The sequence below is a fragment of the Myotis davidii genome, unplaced genomic scaffold (assembly GCF_000327345.1).
Source record: "Myotis davidii unplaced genomic scaffold, ASM32734v1 scaffold2763, whole genome shotgun sequence".
NCBI lineage: Eukaryota > Metazoa > Chordata > Mammalia > Chiroptera > Vespertilionidae > Myotis > Myotis davidii.
This window is the reverse complement of record NW_006294397.1, coordinates 179,819-196,401: the sequence shown is the minus strand read 5'-3', so window position 1 is coordinate 196,401 and position 16,583 is coordinate 179,819. Positions and strand designations below refer to the sequence as shown.

At 46.3% G+C, this 16,583-nt stretch overlaps 1 protein-coding gene across 1 annotated transcript in view; it reads right to left on the bottom strand.

Moving 5' to 3' along the window:
- Window positions 1-3,366: 3,366 nt before the first annotated feature.
- PABPC4 (poly(A) binding protein, cytoplasmic 4 (inducible form)) overlaps window positions 3,367-16,583 on the bottom strand; it is a 15,059-nt gene continuing 1,842 nt past the window's right edge. Inside the window, exons 2-16 of the mRNA XM_015567026.1 lie at window positions 14,403-14,635; window positions 13,678-13,793; window positions 12,342-12,481; window positions 11,904-11,998; window positions 11,083-11,220; window positions 10,204-10,299; window positions 8,003-8,275; window positions 7,615-7,702; window positions 7,397-7,468; window positions 6,773-6,859; window positions 6,551-6,678; window positions 5,246-5,339; window positions 5,009-5,139; window positions 4,713-4,815; window positions 3,367-3,677 (exon numbers count right to left, since the gene is read on the bottom strand). Of these exons, the coding sequence (XP_015422512.1) occupies window positions 4,726-4,815; window positions 5,009-5,139; window positions 5,246-5,339; window positions 6,551-6,678; window positions 6,773-6,859; window positions 7,397-7,468; window positions 7,615-7,702; window positions 8,003-8,275; window positions 10,204-10,299; window positions 11,083-11,220; window positions 11,904-11,998; window positions 12,342-12,481; window positions 13,678-13,793; window positions 14,403-14,635 (1,781 nt within the window). The 3' untranslated portion in view covers window positions 3,367-3,677; window positions 4,713-4,725. The remainder of the gene's footprint in view (window positions 3,678-4,712; window positions 4,816-5,008; window positions 5,140-5,245; window positions 5,340-6,550; window positions 6,679-6,772; window positions 6,860-7,396; window positions 7,469-7,614; window positions 7,703-8,002; window positions 8,276-10,203; window positions 10,300-11,082; window positions 11,221-11,903; window positions 11,999-12,341; window positions 12,482-13,677; window positions 13,794-14,402; window positions 14,636-16,583) is intronic.

Below are 16,583 nucleotides of genomic sequence, written 5' to 3'. Positions count from 1 at the left end.
TTCCTCTCGCTCTAAAATGAAAAAACAAACAAACAAAAAACATATTGAAAGCACAGCTGCCAAGAAGGGAAATCTGGTCCGAAGATGTGGTGGGTTTCAGCTACCAGCAAGTGTGAGACAATAACCAGACTTTTCAAGAGAGACTATCTTCTTACTGATTCTTACTATACAGTTTATAAGTTAAAAAATCAGAAATCACAGGCCCCAAAAGGTTCCAATGTGGAGAAAGCCTTTCTTCAAATCCAACAAATTATCAATCTCTATACATTTCAGCCCACAGCCATCCCACCATCTTGGCTTCGTGATCCTTAGAACATTCCTTTTCCATCGCCAAGATCAGTGACTTCCTCCCTAACTTCAGTACATACCAAATTACAATGAATGCACATGACTTAATGTTCTCAAGCTCTTACCCTGAACAACTCAGATAGTTTGAGAGTCACACACAAAGTTAGTAGCAGAGCTGGATTCTCATTAGGAATCTAAACATGAGAGACATTGGAAAGACTCATCTGTTCCATATTCCAGTGGAATCTGAATGTCTGTGATGTCTCCAAAAAAAGCAAATGCTGCATAAAGAATTTTGCCATCCACTTCCTCTGTCAGCCCACCTACAAAGGCACCACGCTCCTTCGGAACTAATGTCCTCCATACTCTTGGTATGGCTGCAGTAACAATGTGCTAGGAAGATAGCCAAAGCCTGGCCAAACCGGTTTGGCTCAGTGGATAGAGCGCTGGCCTGCAGACTCAAGGGTCCCAGGTTCCATTCCGGTCAAGGGCATGTATCTTGGTTGTGGGCACATCCCCACAGGGGGGCGTGCAGGAGGCAGCTGATCGATCTCTCTTCTCTCATTGATGTTTCTAACTCTCTATCCCTCTCCCTTCTTCTCTGTAAAAAATCAATAAGAAATATATATTTTTTAAAAAGATAGTCAACGGCCAGAAAAGGAGGGGTCCTACAGTCTTTTGAGCACACAAAGTAACTTCTCCCCATCCCTCTTCAGCCCTACATCTAGCCCCTCTGACAGCTTCCAAATGAGCTCACCACTTCATTTCTCCTTCCTCTGTACAGTGACTACAATGATTCCAAGAAAGCGCAAATCTGATTACAGCACTGCCCTGCTTAATATTGCCCTAAAGCTCACCAATGCCCATAGGACGGGTCCAAATTCCTTAGCATGGCATATAAGACCTTCATAACCTGACTCTCTAGCCTTTTCTCCTCCGCTTCCCCAGTCCAAATTATTTGCCTCCAAGAGCTAGACTTACTTCACCCCTCTAGGCTTTTGCTCTTCCTGCTCTCTATTCAGGCCAGCGCCCTGCTCCCAGCCTAACTCTTGACCTTTCAAACCTAGCTCTGGCCTCAGCACCTCCAGGATGTTTGCCCTCATCTTTCCAGATGGAGTGGTTATTCCTGGAAAACCCCAGCCCGACCCCCCTCAGGAATCAATCAGGCAACTGCATCACGTGCTCACCAACCAATGGTGAGGCTGTTTCCATAATTCCCTAACTATTCTGGAAATGCCTCATCTAGGGAGCCAAGGCTGAGTTTGGGATGCCAACCAAGGTCCCAATAACAGATTTCACCATTGTTCTGGTCTAGGTCCGAGGGAAAAGGACTCTGGGCAGCGCTAGGTTCAATGGCGCCATCAAGTCGTGAGCACCATTCAAACTGCAGGGGTAAAGCCTAAAGACACCGGGTCTCCGCCGCTAAGTGCCCCCACGTAGATCGCGAGCACCTTTCAAACTGCGCGGGTAAACCCCCGAGACCGGGTCCTGGCCGCCAGGTAGATCGCGAGCACCGTTCGAACTGCGCGGGTAAAACCCCATGAGACCCGGCCCTGACCGCCACGTAGATCCCTAGCACCTTTCAAACTGCGCGGGTTTTGAGACCAGGTCCTGGCCGCTACGTGCCGCCAGGTAGATCCCGAGCACCTTTCGGGTAATACTCATAAGAGACAGTGTACTGGGCGCTACGTGCCGTCACGTGAATCAATAGATCGCCAGTACCAAGTACCGAACTGCGCGGGTAAAACTCGTAAGAAACAGCGTCCTGGCCGCTACGTGAATCAATAGATCGCCAGTACCAAGTACCGAACTGCGCGGGTAAAACTCGTAAGAGACAGCGTCCTGGCCGCTACGTGCCGCCTCATAGATTCCGAGCACTTTTCGGGTAAAACTCGTAAGAGACAGCGTCCTGGCCGCTACGTGCCGCCACGTTATCAGTAGATCGCCAGTACCAAGTACCGAACTGCGCGGGTAAAACCCGTAACAGGGCTCTGGCAGCTACCTGCCGCCGCTACGTAAATAGCACCATGCAAACCTCAGGGGTAAAAACCCCATGAGACCCGGCCCTGACCGCTACGTGCCGCCGCCACGTAGATCGTGAGCACATCCCGGCTGGCCGCTACGTGCGGCTGCGTGCCATCACGTGCCACCACGGGCCAACCACAACCTCGGTTCAAGACCGGTGTCACCGCCACGCAGGCACCCCGCGGTGTCAGCCATCTTGCTGCTGCGTCTTCCGCCGGAAGCCCGCTCCCGGGCCCCGCCCCTAACTCTCTAGCGCAGTTGCCTGCACCAACCAGGTTCTGCAGCTGCACGGGTGGGGGCTGGAGGGGCGCAAATAGAAAACGCACATACATAGCCGCGTTACCCACGGTCGGCGTCAGGAAATGGGAGAATCTATTGTACATTGGGCCAGACCTTAAGGAAAAGGGGGAGCCGACCAAAACGGAACATTCCAAGGAATGGGATCACGTGGGTGAGGCCCGAAGGAGAGCCTGCCAAGCTCAAGGAAAGGATAAAGGGAGGGTTCATGGAGGAAAAGGACACGTAGACTGTTAGCCTTGGCCAATAAGATTGTTTTAAGGACTAAAGGAATCACAAAACACTTATGATTTGAGCAACTGTTTGCTGTTGCCACTCGGACCTATCTTCCCAAGCGTTTCCCGCTGCCAGGGGAAGCCCCCAGTTGCAGAATTTGGGGAACTGGACATGCTGACCTGCATGCAGGGCTGTTGGAGAGAAAAGGCACTGACAACCCACCATCAGCACGTCATGGAGGGGGGGACCAGGTTCTGCATATCTCATGTCCTTCAGAAACATGCCACCCCTATATCGGATCCAAGGCCAGCTTTGATCGGATGCCTGTTCCCTTAAGTTAAATGGAGCAAATATAAAGTCCTTCCATAACATAAAGAAATGGGACAGTTATGCACACCTAGCTAACCCAAAATAGCCTGCTTATAACTGCAGGAAAGAATAAGCTATACAGAACTTCACTTGACCCTATTTACATCCTAAAATTACTTCCAGTGAAGAGATTTATAGAATAAAACTGTGATCAGAGTACAACACAAGATAGGCAGTTTTATGGAGTTTTTTCTTTATTGAGAAACTTAAAGACTTGGATACATCAAATAAAACCAATTTCTGGGGAAAGATCAAAACCCACAACAGGAAAAAAAAAGTTAACACTGTCTGAGCTGTAGCAGAACCCAGAGAATATATTCTTTTAATTGAAAAATTCTAGGTGCTTCATAATTGACCTTTTGATACAAAATGACCTATTAAATTTGCAATTTGTGGTTCTTAGTGTTGAGGTCCATAGGACAAGCTAGGAAGTCTTCAAACCTTGAGCTGAATTTCATGAGGGGTTATTTGGCTTTTGAATCCTGAAAAGAAAAGCACCAACATAAATAATCAAAAGAACTTCAGAGATTCACTGAAATCTCTGGCTGATAAAAGGTATTACAGAGCAGGGTTTCTCAACCTCAGTGCTCACATTTTGGCCTGGATAAAATTCTGCTGGGGCTATACTGTGCAGTGTGGAATGTTTAGCAGCATCCCTGGCCTATACCCACTAGATGCCAGTGACACATTCCCAGTTATGAGAACCAGAAATGTCTCCTGACATTGACAAATGTCCTCTGAAGGGGCACACCTAATTTAGAGTCACGGACTTTGAGGATAACTAGTCTGTAAACCCTTACACCTCCCCTCCTTGTAAGCCATCCTGTACTCAAAACTTCTACTTTTATGGTTCTCTTGCTTAAATTCCAAATGACAAAAGCCAAGGAGCCATGGCTATGTTGAGTCAACCCCAACCATCATACCAGTTCTAACCCATACCACCTGCACTTTCCATGACTGTGCCTCTGCTCATTTGGTTCTCTCCTTCATCAGCCTTTGTCAGAGGTCCTAGTTAAGCTTCACTCACCCAATCCCCTGCAGACAGGGACCATGGTCCCCAAGTCCAGAAGTTGACTGGAACACATGCTGTAACTGTAGTCAGGTGTGTGTCTGTCTCTTCCACTTTGACACCAAGGCCTGTGCCTACTGTGTTCCCAGAGCTAAGCAGTGGCTACATACACAGCTGACCCTCACCAATCTCAAACCAGGAAGATGGTCATAGAAATGAGGCTGTGAGATCTGATTATATTCATCATTATTCCAAACCCAAAATGTGATTAAGAAAATCTGCTTATAACCATCAGGAAAGGATAAGCTATACAAAATTTCTAACTACGTGCTTATTGAGAAAACTGTTGTTTGCTCCTTATAATTTATAACCTGTACTCTTTTCTCCATGTTAACTCATCCAGATGGCAGCATCCCCAAGTTAACTGGCTCTCCATATTGTCCCTAATATTTTAGGAAGATATTCACAAGTCAAACTATTATAGAAAACAAAAAATAGCCAAACGTACGTTTTTTCCTTGCCTAAGAGGTAGCAGCAGCAACAATGCCCACCATCTGGGCAGCTTCTTTCTTGGCATGATGAGCCTGTAGAACTGCCACAGCTTCATCCACCTGTGAGAAATCTCCAGGTGGTCAGTGACATCTAAGCAGAGCCCCTCCACTCCTCCCTGATTACCAGGTCCAGTGGTGGCTTCTCCTGGTGCTGCTTTCTCAAATACCCACACCAGAGCGGCCCCTTCTCTCTGCCACATGTGGGGGTCCAAGGCCACCGGTCATCATCCGCAGCTGAGACCACCCTGCTCACCTTGGAGCGGAGAGACTCGGGGGACTCCAGCATGTGCAGCAGCTCGGAGTTGTCGATCTCTAGAAGCATTCCCGTAATCTTTCCAGCCAGGTTCGAATGCATGGTTTGGATGAGAGGGAACAAACGTTCGCCTATGGGAAGATACTCAAGTAAAAACCAAGTTGAATCCCAGAAAAGAGTGGACACTGGTGTCCAGGTCAGTACCAGGCTCTGGCCCCCTCCTGTGCAAGCACGTACCCAGCATCTGCTTCTGTTCCTGGGGGGGTGCTGCGGCCAGCATGGAGGCGGTCAGGGGCTCCTGCCCCTGCACATGGACCGCAGGCTGGGGTGCCTGGGAACCAGGAGAGGCAGCGGTTAGCACCAAGGAAAAGACACTTGAAGGTGATCAAGAGGGTGACCGTTCAACATCTGAAAGTCTACTACGTGAAAGAGGAGGTGGAGTAGTTGTCTTTGCTGTCAGGAACTAACTGCAGTCTTGAGGGGTAGAGTGTGTGAAGTGAGGCATCGTGGCGTGGGCATAGACAGACAGCCAACTACCTTAAGAACAGTATGCTATTGGAAGGGAAATAAAACAAACCTACAATGCTTGGCAACCATCTATCAAATGATTTTGATTTATTTAAGGTTGTTTACCCAAGGTTACCCAAGAATTCAAAAACCTTAATAAAATTAAAACCTTGTTAATAAGTAAGGTACAGTGAACATGTGTATGTATAGCCTTTTCCTAAAAATTAATTTTTTCCTTTAGAATGAATTCCTAGTAAAGACCAGGTCAAAGGGTATGCATATCAAAACATTTATAATTACATCCCACATAACCTTTATTGTACCAAATGTTTTTATTTTATCAAATACTTGAGGACTATCAACATGCAAGGTCAATGCCAGTTAGAGCTCTAAAAGTAGGGCCTTGTAGGCAAAAAATATTTCACATAGCATCAAGTTCTGGGGAATATTCAACTTCAAGAGCATGGAGCAGGAGGAAGCAGCTCCTGGATCACAAGACTGGTGTGTCTCCTCCAAGCAAAGTGCTACTGAGCTTTTCAACAAACCAGTTGCAGCATGGCTTGCCTGGGTGTCACAGCTCCAGAGACAGCAAGTTCCATCTTTGACAACCTAATATCTGGGTCCAACTGCCCCACCTCAACTCAACACCTCTGAAGCTGAACTCTGTGACATGAAGTTCTTTCCTGCCTCAATATACTCATTACCTTGCAGAGCAGCTAAGGATCCATTAAGCCATTGGAGGTGAAAGAGAAATGAAAGCTCAATGAGCCGAATGAACACACATATATGGTAAAAAGGAAAGCAGGAAGCACCAGCGGTCTCCTCTGGGGCGTATCCAAGCGAACTGTTTCAGGAAGAACACTTTTAAGCCCCTTCTGGCCTGCTAAAGGGCCCCTCAAGGACAGTGTCACCACACATGACACAGCATCCTGACACAGAGCAGGCATTTAACACCTGTTTAAGGAATCAAAGCAAGGCATCTTTCAAATCGCACGGGAACGGGGGAAATCCTTTAGCGGTGTTTGGTGGACCCACCTGCAGAGGTGGTATGGCAGGGTGAGGGCTGCGGACACTGGAGGCATACTTGTAAGGTGCAACAGCCCGAGGAGCAGCAGCAGCCACAGCAGCGCGAGGTGCTAAGTTCTGCACAGCTGTGGGAACACCTTAGGAAAAGAACAAGTAAAATTAAAGCCCATCAGTCTGGGCAAAGACCCGTCAAATCCCATCTTTCCCCATTCTGTGTGCATCCAATACCACCTCCAGACTGGCAGCTGTCAGTCAGCCCTTGCTGGGCGGCACCAGCCCCACCAAAGTCCATAGCCAAGCGGTCCGGGCACTCAGACCCTACAACAGACCAGCAAATGCACATCAGTGTTGGCAGATGTCCAACTGGCCACGCCCCACAGAAGGAGAAATTCCAAAGTATGTTCAAACACATCACACATGGGGCCTCTACTGCTACTCTCAAGGAACAGCCAACAGATAGCATACAACTCTTTCCACCTTTTGGAATACAGGACATACTCTGTAAAAAAAAGTTTCCTTAACTCTCCCAACTCCACCCAGAAGAACGGGCTGCCTCTAGTCATCCAGCTAACAAACTTCTACCACTAACCTTGTTCACATGGCTCACCAATGAGCAAAGATTCTTAAAAGTAACCAGCACTCCTAGAATGAATTGTTTCTCTGCCCCTTTGTACCTACCTAAGCACACAGCTAAGATTACAGAACCAGGACTCAAAGATGAGCCAACAAACTGACCAACCCTGGGCAGAGCCTAGTCCTCCTGATCCCTCCTCCCCAGGCCATGCTTCTCAAGGCCAGTTTGCTCACCGACTCTCTGAGCAGTAGTAGGGAGGCCACGAGAGGCCGGAGCATTACCAGTTGGAGCCAGGTGGCGAAGAGTTGGACGAGGCCCAGACTGGCGTATAGCACTTGGCATTCCTTGGAAGCCTGGTGAAATGATAGAAATTGCACATCAGCAACGAATACTGTGGACCAGAACTTAGGCTGCACCTCAGAGGTGGGGCAAGGAGGAGAGGCGGGGGAGACCAGGATTAAGTATATCCTGGGTAATCAATCCGTTTCCCACCACCTACCTTGAGGTCTCCCACCTTGCTGCCAGCGTGGATTAGGTCTCATCTGTGCTAACTGGTTAGGTGTGTAATATGGAGGCCTTCCCTGAGCCTGTAAGAGAGAGCACCCAAGCCCTTTTATTTCAAGGACCTAAGTCCACACTAGAGAAGCATCTGATCTCACTACCAGGCCTTGGCTAATTCAGGAAAAGGCTCTCTCTCTACTCAAAAGAAAGGTCAGTTAATGGAGAGTATTTCATTTCATCCCTGCCACTGTACGTATGACCACGGATATAAATCATTTTATTTGAAGGACGCTTCCCTGTCGTTCTAGAACTCTGATATCCCTGACCACTGCAGGAGCCACCGTCAGTGGGCAGGTTCCAGAGCCATGAATGTACAGCAGACCCACCTGTGGAACTGCTGGCACAAAATAGCCACCAGCTGCAGGCTGGAACTGATTTAAGATGGCATTGGCAGGGAGTGCTCTCATTCCGGCCACCCGCTGCATATACTGGTTCGTCAGGTGAGCCTTTCGCTCTTCCTTCCTCTGGGCCAGGGCGACATACAGTGGCTTGGAGCCCACAATGCGTCCATTCATCTCAGTGACTGCTTTGGTAGCCTCTTCAGGAGATGAGAAGCAGACAAAGCCAAACCCTTTGCTTCTCCCATCCTCCAGCATTACCTACAAAAAGGAGACCAGCTTTAGAAAAAACGTGTTCTAAGTTTGGGCAGCTATTAAGACTCAGAAAACCTGGGTTCTGCTGAAAGAGAAATCATGTCTAGGAGGGGGGGTTGTTCACCCTGTTCCAGACCAATTGAGTCACAACTTCTAAGGGTAGGACTTAGGCATTTTCTTTGTTAGATTCTAAAGTTCCCAAACACTATGAAATGGCTAATGGTTTAAACCAGGAACTGAAAGATGTTCCATGATATCCAGTAGCACAGCTATCTCTAGGTATCCACAAGAGATCTAGATGGTAATGTCAAGCAATTTAATTGTAGAATTCATCTGCCTAAGAGTTTGGCGAACAAAATTTTAATAAGCTGTTAGCACGCTTAGGATATGCTTTGGAAACACTACATGTGGGAAGGAGTTAAAATCAATGACTGCTATTCAGTGGGAGTAACAGCTGAAAAATGACCAGCTGGGAGACAGTTGGATTCTAGTCCTGGCTCTGCAACATCTAAGCTGTACAACATTAACACAACACTTACTTCTCCTCTGAGCCTCAATGTCCATGAGGCAAATAGCTAGAGAGCCACATGTCCACTGGTTCAGGCAGTCTTTTCCCAGCTCGTCTTTCACAAATGGCTTTTTCCCACTTGAAAAGGTTATTTACTACTCCCCCTGGCCTGTCTGTTCACAAGTGCTGGTAGCAATATGAATGTGTGTGTGGCACCATTTTGTCTTAGCTCACTGCCTGGAGAGCCTCTTAAGGAGAGGACATGGAAGTAAAGGTGTATATCAACCCAACAACTCTCTACCTATGAAATGGACCAACAAGGTAAGATCAAGATACCTTGATCATGAAAATGGTGCCTATGAAACTTCAAGATATGGTTCTTTTGCTCTCTTCTTGCAAATGACAACTGGACTATTGTGCTGATTAGCAAGGAGATTAGCATTCCTTGCACTGATGGAGGCCAGTCAAGGGGGTGATATGACAGAAGGGTCGAGGAACTAGAGAAACCCCACAGGGCAGTCTCTGGTCACCTCTCTGCTATAACTAATGATGACACTCCCAGGTTGTGAGTCACTTAAGCTAAGCGCCAGGACAGGGTCACCTAGCGTCTTTACTGGCTCAGCCGGTCTCCTTTCTCATCACCTAGAGGACTTTGTGACACCTGCTGCACCTCTGCTGAGCAGGACTAGAGTCTGCAACAGGCTGTGACCCAAAACTTTCAGATCCTGTCACATTCCTGAAGTGCCAAAACCATAGGTCACCATCCTGATATAACTAGAATTCTTTTGCTCAAGGACTCAAATTCCTTGACTTTTATTTATTTAAATATATTTCTTTATTGATTTAAGAGAGGAAGGAAGAGGGAGGAAGAGATAGAAACATCAATGATGAGAGTCATTGATTGGCTGCCTTCTGCACAGCCTCCACTGGGGACCAAGCCCGCAGCCCGGGCATGTGCCGTTGGCCGGAATCGAACTCAGGACCTTTCAGTCCCCAGGCCGATGCTCTATCCACTGCGCCAAACTGGCTAGAGCAAATTCCTTGACTTTAAAATAGGGTTCACATACTTACCCTGCTAACTCAGTTGATTTGATTATCAAAGAAAAATCAAGCAAATGACGCAAACTGCAAAACATGGGAAAACAAATGGGGGGGGGGGGGTTGGCAGTGAGGGACTCATATTCATCTCCATACCCCAGGACTTGGGAGATAAGATAGCGCAGTAATAACTTAATGAATTGTCATTCTCCAGAGCATACACTCAGATGGCTAATTGAATGCCAGGAGGAATTTGCTAGATTAATGTGGTAGCTACTCTCAGAAATGAACACAATTTAGATCCTATTCCGTCAATGAAACCAATGCCAATAAACTGCTAAATGATTACAACTTCTGTTTTCAATCCGAGAATCTCAGTATAAAATACCTCAGCCCTGGTGATGGATCCGAAAGGAGAAAACTCTTTCCTTAACTTCTCATCATCAATGGTGTCATCCAAGTTCTTAATGTAGAGATTCACCCCCTACAGCAAAAGAATCACTGTTAATCTTTTTTACCCCCTTCCCCCAATATATTCCATAAGACAGCGCTTTCTCAAAGTGTAGGTCTCAGACCAGCAGCAGCAGAATCTTTGGGTACTTGTTTGGAATGTAAATTCTCAGGCCAGAATCCAAACCTAATGGGTCTAGCAACCCATGTGTTTGTTTTTATTGATTTTAGAGAGAGGAAGAAAGAAGAGAGAAAGATCCATCAGCTGCCTCCTGCATGCCCCCTAGCAGAGATTGAGGCTGAAACCCGAGTGTATACTCTGACTGGGAATCAAGTGGCAACCTCTCGGTGTATGGGACGCCGCCCAACCAAGCTACACCAGCCGGAGCAGCAATCTGGTTTTAACAAGCCCTGCAAGGGATTCTGGTGCAGGCTCAAAGTTGAGAAACTACCACTCTAAGATTCTGATAGGAGCACCATGTACTCACCCGCTATCATCTCCTCACAGCTGCTCTGGCTGACCACTCATCCCAGCAGGGCTCTCCTTGCCACCATTCCAAACAAATGCATATCATTTAAATAAAAGGAACCACATAACTAAGACTTGAGGCTTGTGGAACAGAGTCCCTAAAGGAATAAATTAATCTCTTTGGTCCCTGTTCTAGAATTGCTGCTATATCTGGTAGGCATATCCTTTTAAGCCTGATGATGGTGAGCAGGCTCCAAGTCCCCAAGAAAGTCTGTTAAATATCTGGGTGCTGTGCCAACACACATAGTAAATTCCTTGATGGTAGGCTGTGCCAAGACCACCTCTCACCTGATATCGACTAATTCTCTCTTGCTTCAGTTGTTCAAATTTCCGTTTTAACTCAGCCTGCCGTTCCACTTTCTTCTGTGCACGGCCTACAAAAATGACTTTCCCACTGATTTCTTTTCCATTCATCTCTTCCACAGCCTAAAGAAGAAATAAATATGCATCTTTAAAACAGGATGCAGAGGCATGGGGCCTTGCTCTGGAGATCTGTAAGACCCACCAAATATTCCGAGAAAGAAATCTTCCCTATAGGGCTAAAAACTAACTTCACTCTGTCTCTGAAGTCAGCTAAGCAAATTCAAACTTCCTCATCAATAAAACGGGGTTAATATTTAGATGGGTTATTGGTCCAGATAACATAGGAGGGGAAATAGCAGTTGTATAAATACAAGCATAGAAGACACGAGCCTGGCTTGATCATCGGGCTGTCATCAGATTCAGTTCTTTTGTGGGTACTAAGTGATACATGTCAAGGGCCTAGAATGTATCTGATACTACGCCCACAGGGAGCTAATGTCCTAGTATCAAATCACAAACTCTCTGGCCCATAGTTCCCTTGCCTATGAATGGGAACAAACACCTGTCCTATTCCAACCTGCAAGGCTGAAGAGCTAAGGTGACAGGTATGTGCCAAGTGCTTTGAAAACAGTTAACTGATACATTAACATGTAAAACCCCTTAAGAAGGCCATTCCAGAGCACAGTAACTGTACATCACTACTAGACTCTTAGATAATTCCAGCTCCACTCTAAGTGTTACCAAGGCCCTAGCTGCATTCTGGAGCCTTCCTATAAAATTTTCCCCGACCCTGGTGGTACTCTCACCTTATTGGCATCCTCGTGTTTTTCGTAACTCACGAAGCCAAAGCCTTTGGATTTCCCAGTGGGATCTCTCATCACCTTGACACTTAAGGTCTTACCTATTACCAAAGGACAGAACTATTAGTAACACCATTGGTACCACAGTTCAAGGAGCCCACTTGAAGCAACCTCTTGCTGAACCCAGATGGACTACTAAGAAAGAGACATCGTGCCTGGCCTTCTAATTCTGACCAAGCTGCTGAGATGGCCTTGGAGCTTGGACGAGGTAGAGTAAAGCCAAGAGCTGAGGCCTGGAATCTATTCTTAGCTACCCTGTGACCTTTGTCATAGAAGGTGTTTTACTTCTGGGTCTAGGTGCCCTCTTCTCTTCACTGAAAACAGATGAAGTCCAGGTCTGGTGGACTATGAAAGAGGGCACATGGGCCAAAGGACCTGACTCACCAAACTGGCTGAACAGCTCTTTCAGACTCTCATCATCCACCTCTTCCCCAAAGTTTTTGATATACACATTAGTGAACTCCTTGGCTTTGGCCCCAAGCTCGGCTTCCCGCTCTTTTCGAGACTTGAATCTGCCCACAAACCTAAAAGGAACCCATGAAAAACAGTGATCATCCAGAGGAACAAACCATGATTTCCAGGGACCCAAAGGAATGCAGGTTAAAGGCTGACAGGAGAAGTTAAAACACAAGTCCCAGTCCAACCACCAAGAAAGCAAGCTCAGAGATGCCCAACTCCCCACAGAAAGAAAAAGAAGTAGGACTGTCCGGCAGGGACCAGCCCCAGGGCTCCTGGTTCACACCAGGCTACTCCTACCACATCACACTGCCTTCGTGAAGAAACCTGATGACCAAGTTTTTTAAACGTCCATTTCTGTGCATCTATGTAAATGCATAGAAAAGGTCTGGAAGGATACAAACCAAACTGTTAACAGTGGTTAATCTGAGCAGTGAAATTGCTGGCGTGGACTACCTTTAATTTTTCACTTTATTCATTTCATTGTTGTTTACACTTAATAGGAATGTATCCATACATTGAATATCTTTAGGTTTCCCTCTAGTGATATCTTTGGGCACATAGACATTATCAATGCAACCATCCCCTGGTCTGCTCAACAACGCAGAGGACAGAAATAATCTCTGTTTATTATAGCCAAGACTTATGGTCTCTTCTCCTCTCCTCTCGATGGCTTAGCTAAGATCTCCATGTCTCCATTCTGCAATAACCACACCAAAGCAACAAGGTCTATTATAAATAGTGTCTTCTGCGACGGGATGAGATTTTTTTATTGTAACCAAATTAAGTATTACTGTGGAGCCAGCCTGTGTTAAAAGGCTACCGAGTCATAAATTAGCCAAGTGGAGATCCGGGGACAATTTGGCAAGTGACCCCTTGGACAGACCAAGGTCACATGGCTAATATACAGCTCCTGGTTAGTCCAGGGCCCTCTCCACTCTGCCGCTGGCCAAGACCCCTGCTCAGAGTGGGCTTAGAGCTGTTTTCCAGCCAGCCCAGGTGCCAATGATCATAAAACCCAGACATGTGCTTTTAAGGGAGAGGCGGCAGGCAGGCCATGGCTTGGGCAGGAAGCCCACCTTTGGCAAGTCACAAGGGCTGCCATGGCTCAGCAGGGAGACTCACCAGCCCAGGAGTGGAGAGGTAGGAGCAGGCCACACTTGGGCCGAGAGAACCAGGAGCCGCCTTGTGTGTGTCAGTTAATACCGAGGTGGGGCCATGGCTGGCTCATGCGATGGCTGTTGCTCCAGACTGGGACACTCACACTTTGCGGTCATTGAGGAGCATGCCGTTCATCTTCTCGATGGCCTTGTCTGCAGCCTCTTGGGTCTCGAAGTGAACGAAGGCATAACCCTTAGAGCCATTCTCGTCACACACCACCTGTCAAAGACAAGGCAGGCCAGGTTAGTGCCACTGGACAGCCCGGAGCTTCAAGAACCACATGGTCTCTTACTCAGGGTCTCCCATGTCTGAGGTTGTTAGCCTACCCCGGGGCAAACTGCAGGAGGCTACAGCAATTAAGGTTTTTCTAACCCTCACTACAGCATCAGGCCCTCAGTAATGTTCCATTTACAAATGGTAGCCATGTAAACAACCACCACACAAGTTGTTAGCAATTCTCCACATAAACAGGTGCAGAGAAAATGAAGGTGAGTTTATGCTTCTAAAATGACTACACACAGCTTCCTGGAAACCACAGGCACTGCTCTGGGTTCCCGCCCCCAACAGAAACCTTTTCATGCTTTCCAAAGTTAGAAGACAGGAAGGATATTTCAGGCAGAGGGAAGAACAAAGACACAAAAGCACCTGCTAGTTATGCTAGGTTGTGGCACGAGATTATCTACAGGGAACATTTAGGCTTAAGAGCCATTTCCAGAATTTTGAAAATTTACATGCCCTGGCACCCAAAACCCAGGCAGTTTCCCGTTTAGTATTTATCTTATTTTCAGAATACAGTTATTCTGCTGCAATTATTTAATCAGTGTTTACCTTGCAGGACAGAATGTTTCCAAATGCAGAAAAAGTATCATAAAGTGCCTTGTTATCTATAGATTTGTCCAAGTTCTTGATGAAGACGTTTCCCACACCCGATTTTCTCAAAGAGGGATCCCTTTGAGACCACATGATGCGGATTGGCTTTCCCTTAATCACATCGAAGTTCATGGTATCCAAGGCCCGCTCAGCTACAAGAGAAACACATTTCAGTCGAGGATATAAAACACCTCACGTAGCTAACTGCCATTATCCCAGGAATAGGTAACTCCAGGACTTTTCAAGGTAATAACTGATAAAAGGCAACTCTTACAATTAAAGGGCATCAGATGCCTCTAGCCTGTGTTGCTACTGAGGGTAAAATAACTTCTAGCCAAGTAATCTACTTCATGGCTGAAGTCTCAACCCCTCTGGGTCTGCATCCTTGTTGGGTGTTGGGTCAGGGAATCAGGAAAGATCATCTAAATGGCCTTATGGCACCAGGATCAAATGATAACACAGCAGTGGGGGATTTGTTCCAAAACACCACCACCCCCAGCGGATGCCTGAAACCACGGATGGTACCAAACCTTATATATGTTTTTTCGTATACATACATACCTATGACAAAATTTAATTTATAAATTAGGTAAGAAACTAGCAGTAACTAGTAATAAAATGAAGCAATTTTCACAATACACTGTAATGAAAGTTATAAGGTGGACTGTCTCAAAATATCTTATTGTACTATACTCAACTTTTCACTTAAATGAAGCACTTTCCAGTTCTCTCTGGCATATCTGAATTGCCCGTATCACTACTCTTGTGCTTTGGGGCCATTCTCAAGTAAAATAAGGGTTACTTGAGCACAAGCACTGCACTACTGCAGTCGATCTGATAACGGAGACAGCTACTAAGTGACTTGACCAACTGGCGGGTAGTGTACAGAGCATGAATATGCTGGACAAAGGATAACTTGTCCTGGGCAGGATGGCGGGAGATCTCATCACGCTACTCAGAATAGCGTGCAATTTAAAACTTATGAATTATTTCTGGAATTTTCCATTTAATATTTTTGGACCACGGTTGACCACAGGTAACTGAAAACATAGAAAGCAAAACAGGAAATAAGGGGGGACTACTGTACCTCCTATTTGATTAAGCTTTTTTATCACTTATAAAAGACATTGCAGCCTATCACTCACAGTGACAGGTGGAACAAATGAAATTATCCACTTTATAAAATTAACAAACTTATGTTCGGGGTGGCTAAATGATGCAGCTAACTAGTGATTAAGAAACTAACACCCAACTGGGCAGCCCGTGTGGCTCAGTGGTTGATAATTGACCTATGAACCAGGAGGTCATAGGTTCGATTCCCGGGCCAGGGCACATGCCTGGGTTATGGGCTTGATCCCCAGTATGGGGCATGCAGGAGGCAGCTGATCAATGATTCTTTATAATCATTGATATTTCTATCTCCCTCATCATTGATGTTTCTATCTCTCTCCCTTTCCCTTCCTCCCTAAAATCAATAAAAATGTATTAAAAAAAGAAACTAACACCATTGTCTAACCATTATGAAACTAACACAGAATAATATAGAATTAACAAAACTGTGAGCAAGTGATTGGGACTGGAAATGTGCTATCCCTGGTTTCGGCCCCGTTTCTTATATTCTCAGTTTCTGAGAACAGAAATTGATTCAGATAAAAAGCCTCAATCACCAAAATGATAAATATTCATGGTCACACATAGAAATGTTCTTTGTATTACGAGACAAGAAAGATAAAACTGCAGCATCTTTCTGCCTAAGTAGACAGTGCACGTAGACAGCGCATGCAGGCCCTGCACCTGGTGGTTTCCAGGCCTTCAAATGCTTTGGTGTCCAAACAAATTCTCCATCCAAGGCCTTGGTTCCTTAGCTTCCCACCAAATCCATGTGTGCACCATGGAGACCATTTAAAGAACCAGAAGCTAAAATTTATCATCACATGCAGTCAGGAGTAATTCTCTTTGCTCGTAGTAACAAGGACCCAGGGCTGGTGGCCATTTACCCTGATTTATGCAATGATAGTATTACCCAGGAATGTCCTCCATAAAGGAATGGGGGGGGGGGATGGGATGGGGAGGTTTTCTGCCTCAAGGGACCGTCTCACTTTAAAAGGGGAAAAAATTCCCTAACAGCCCCTCCACAAG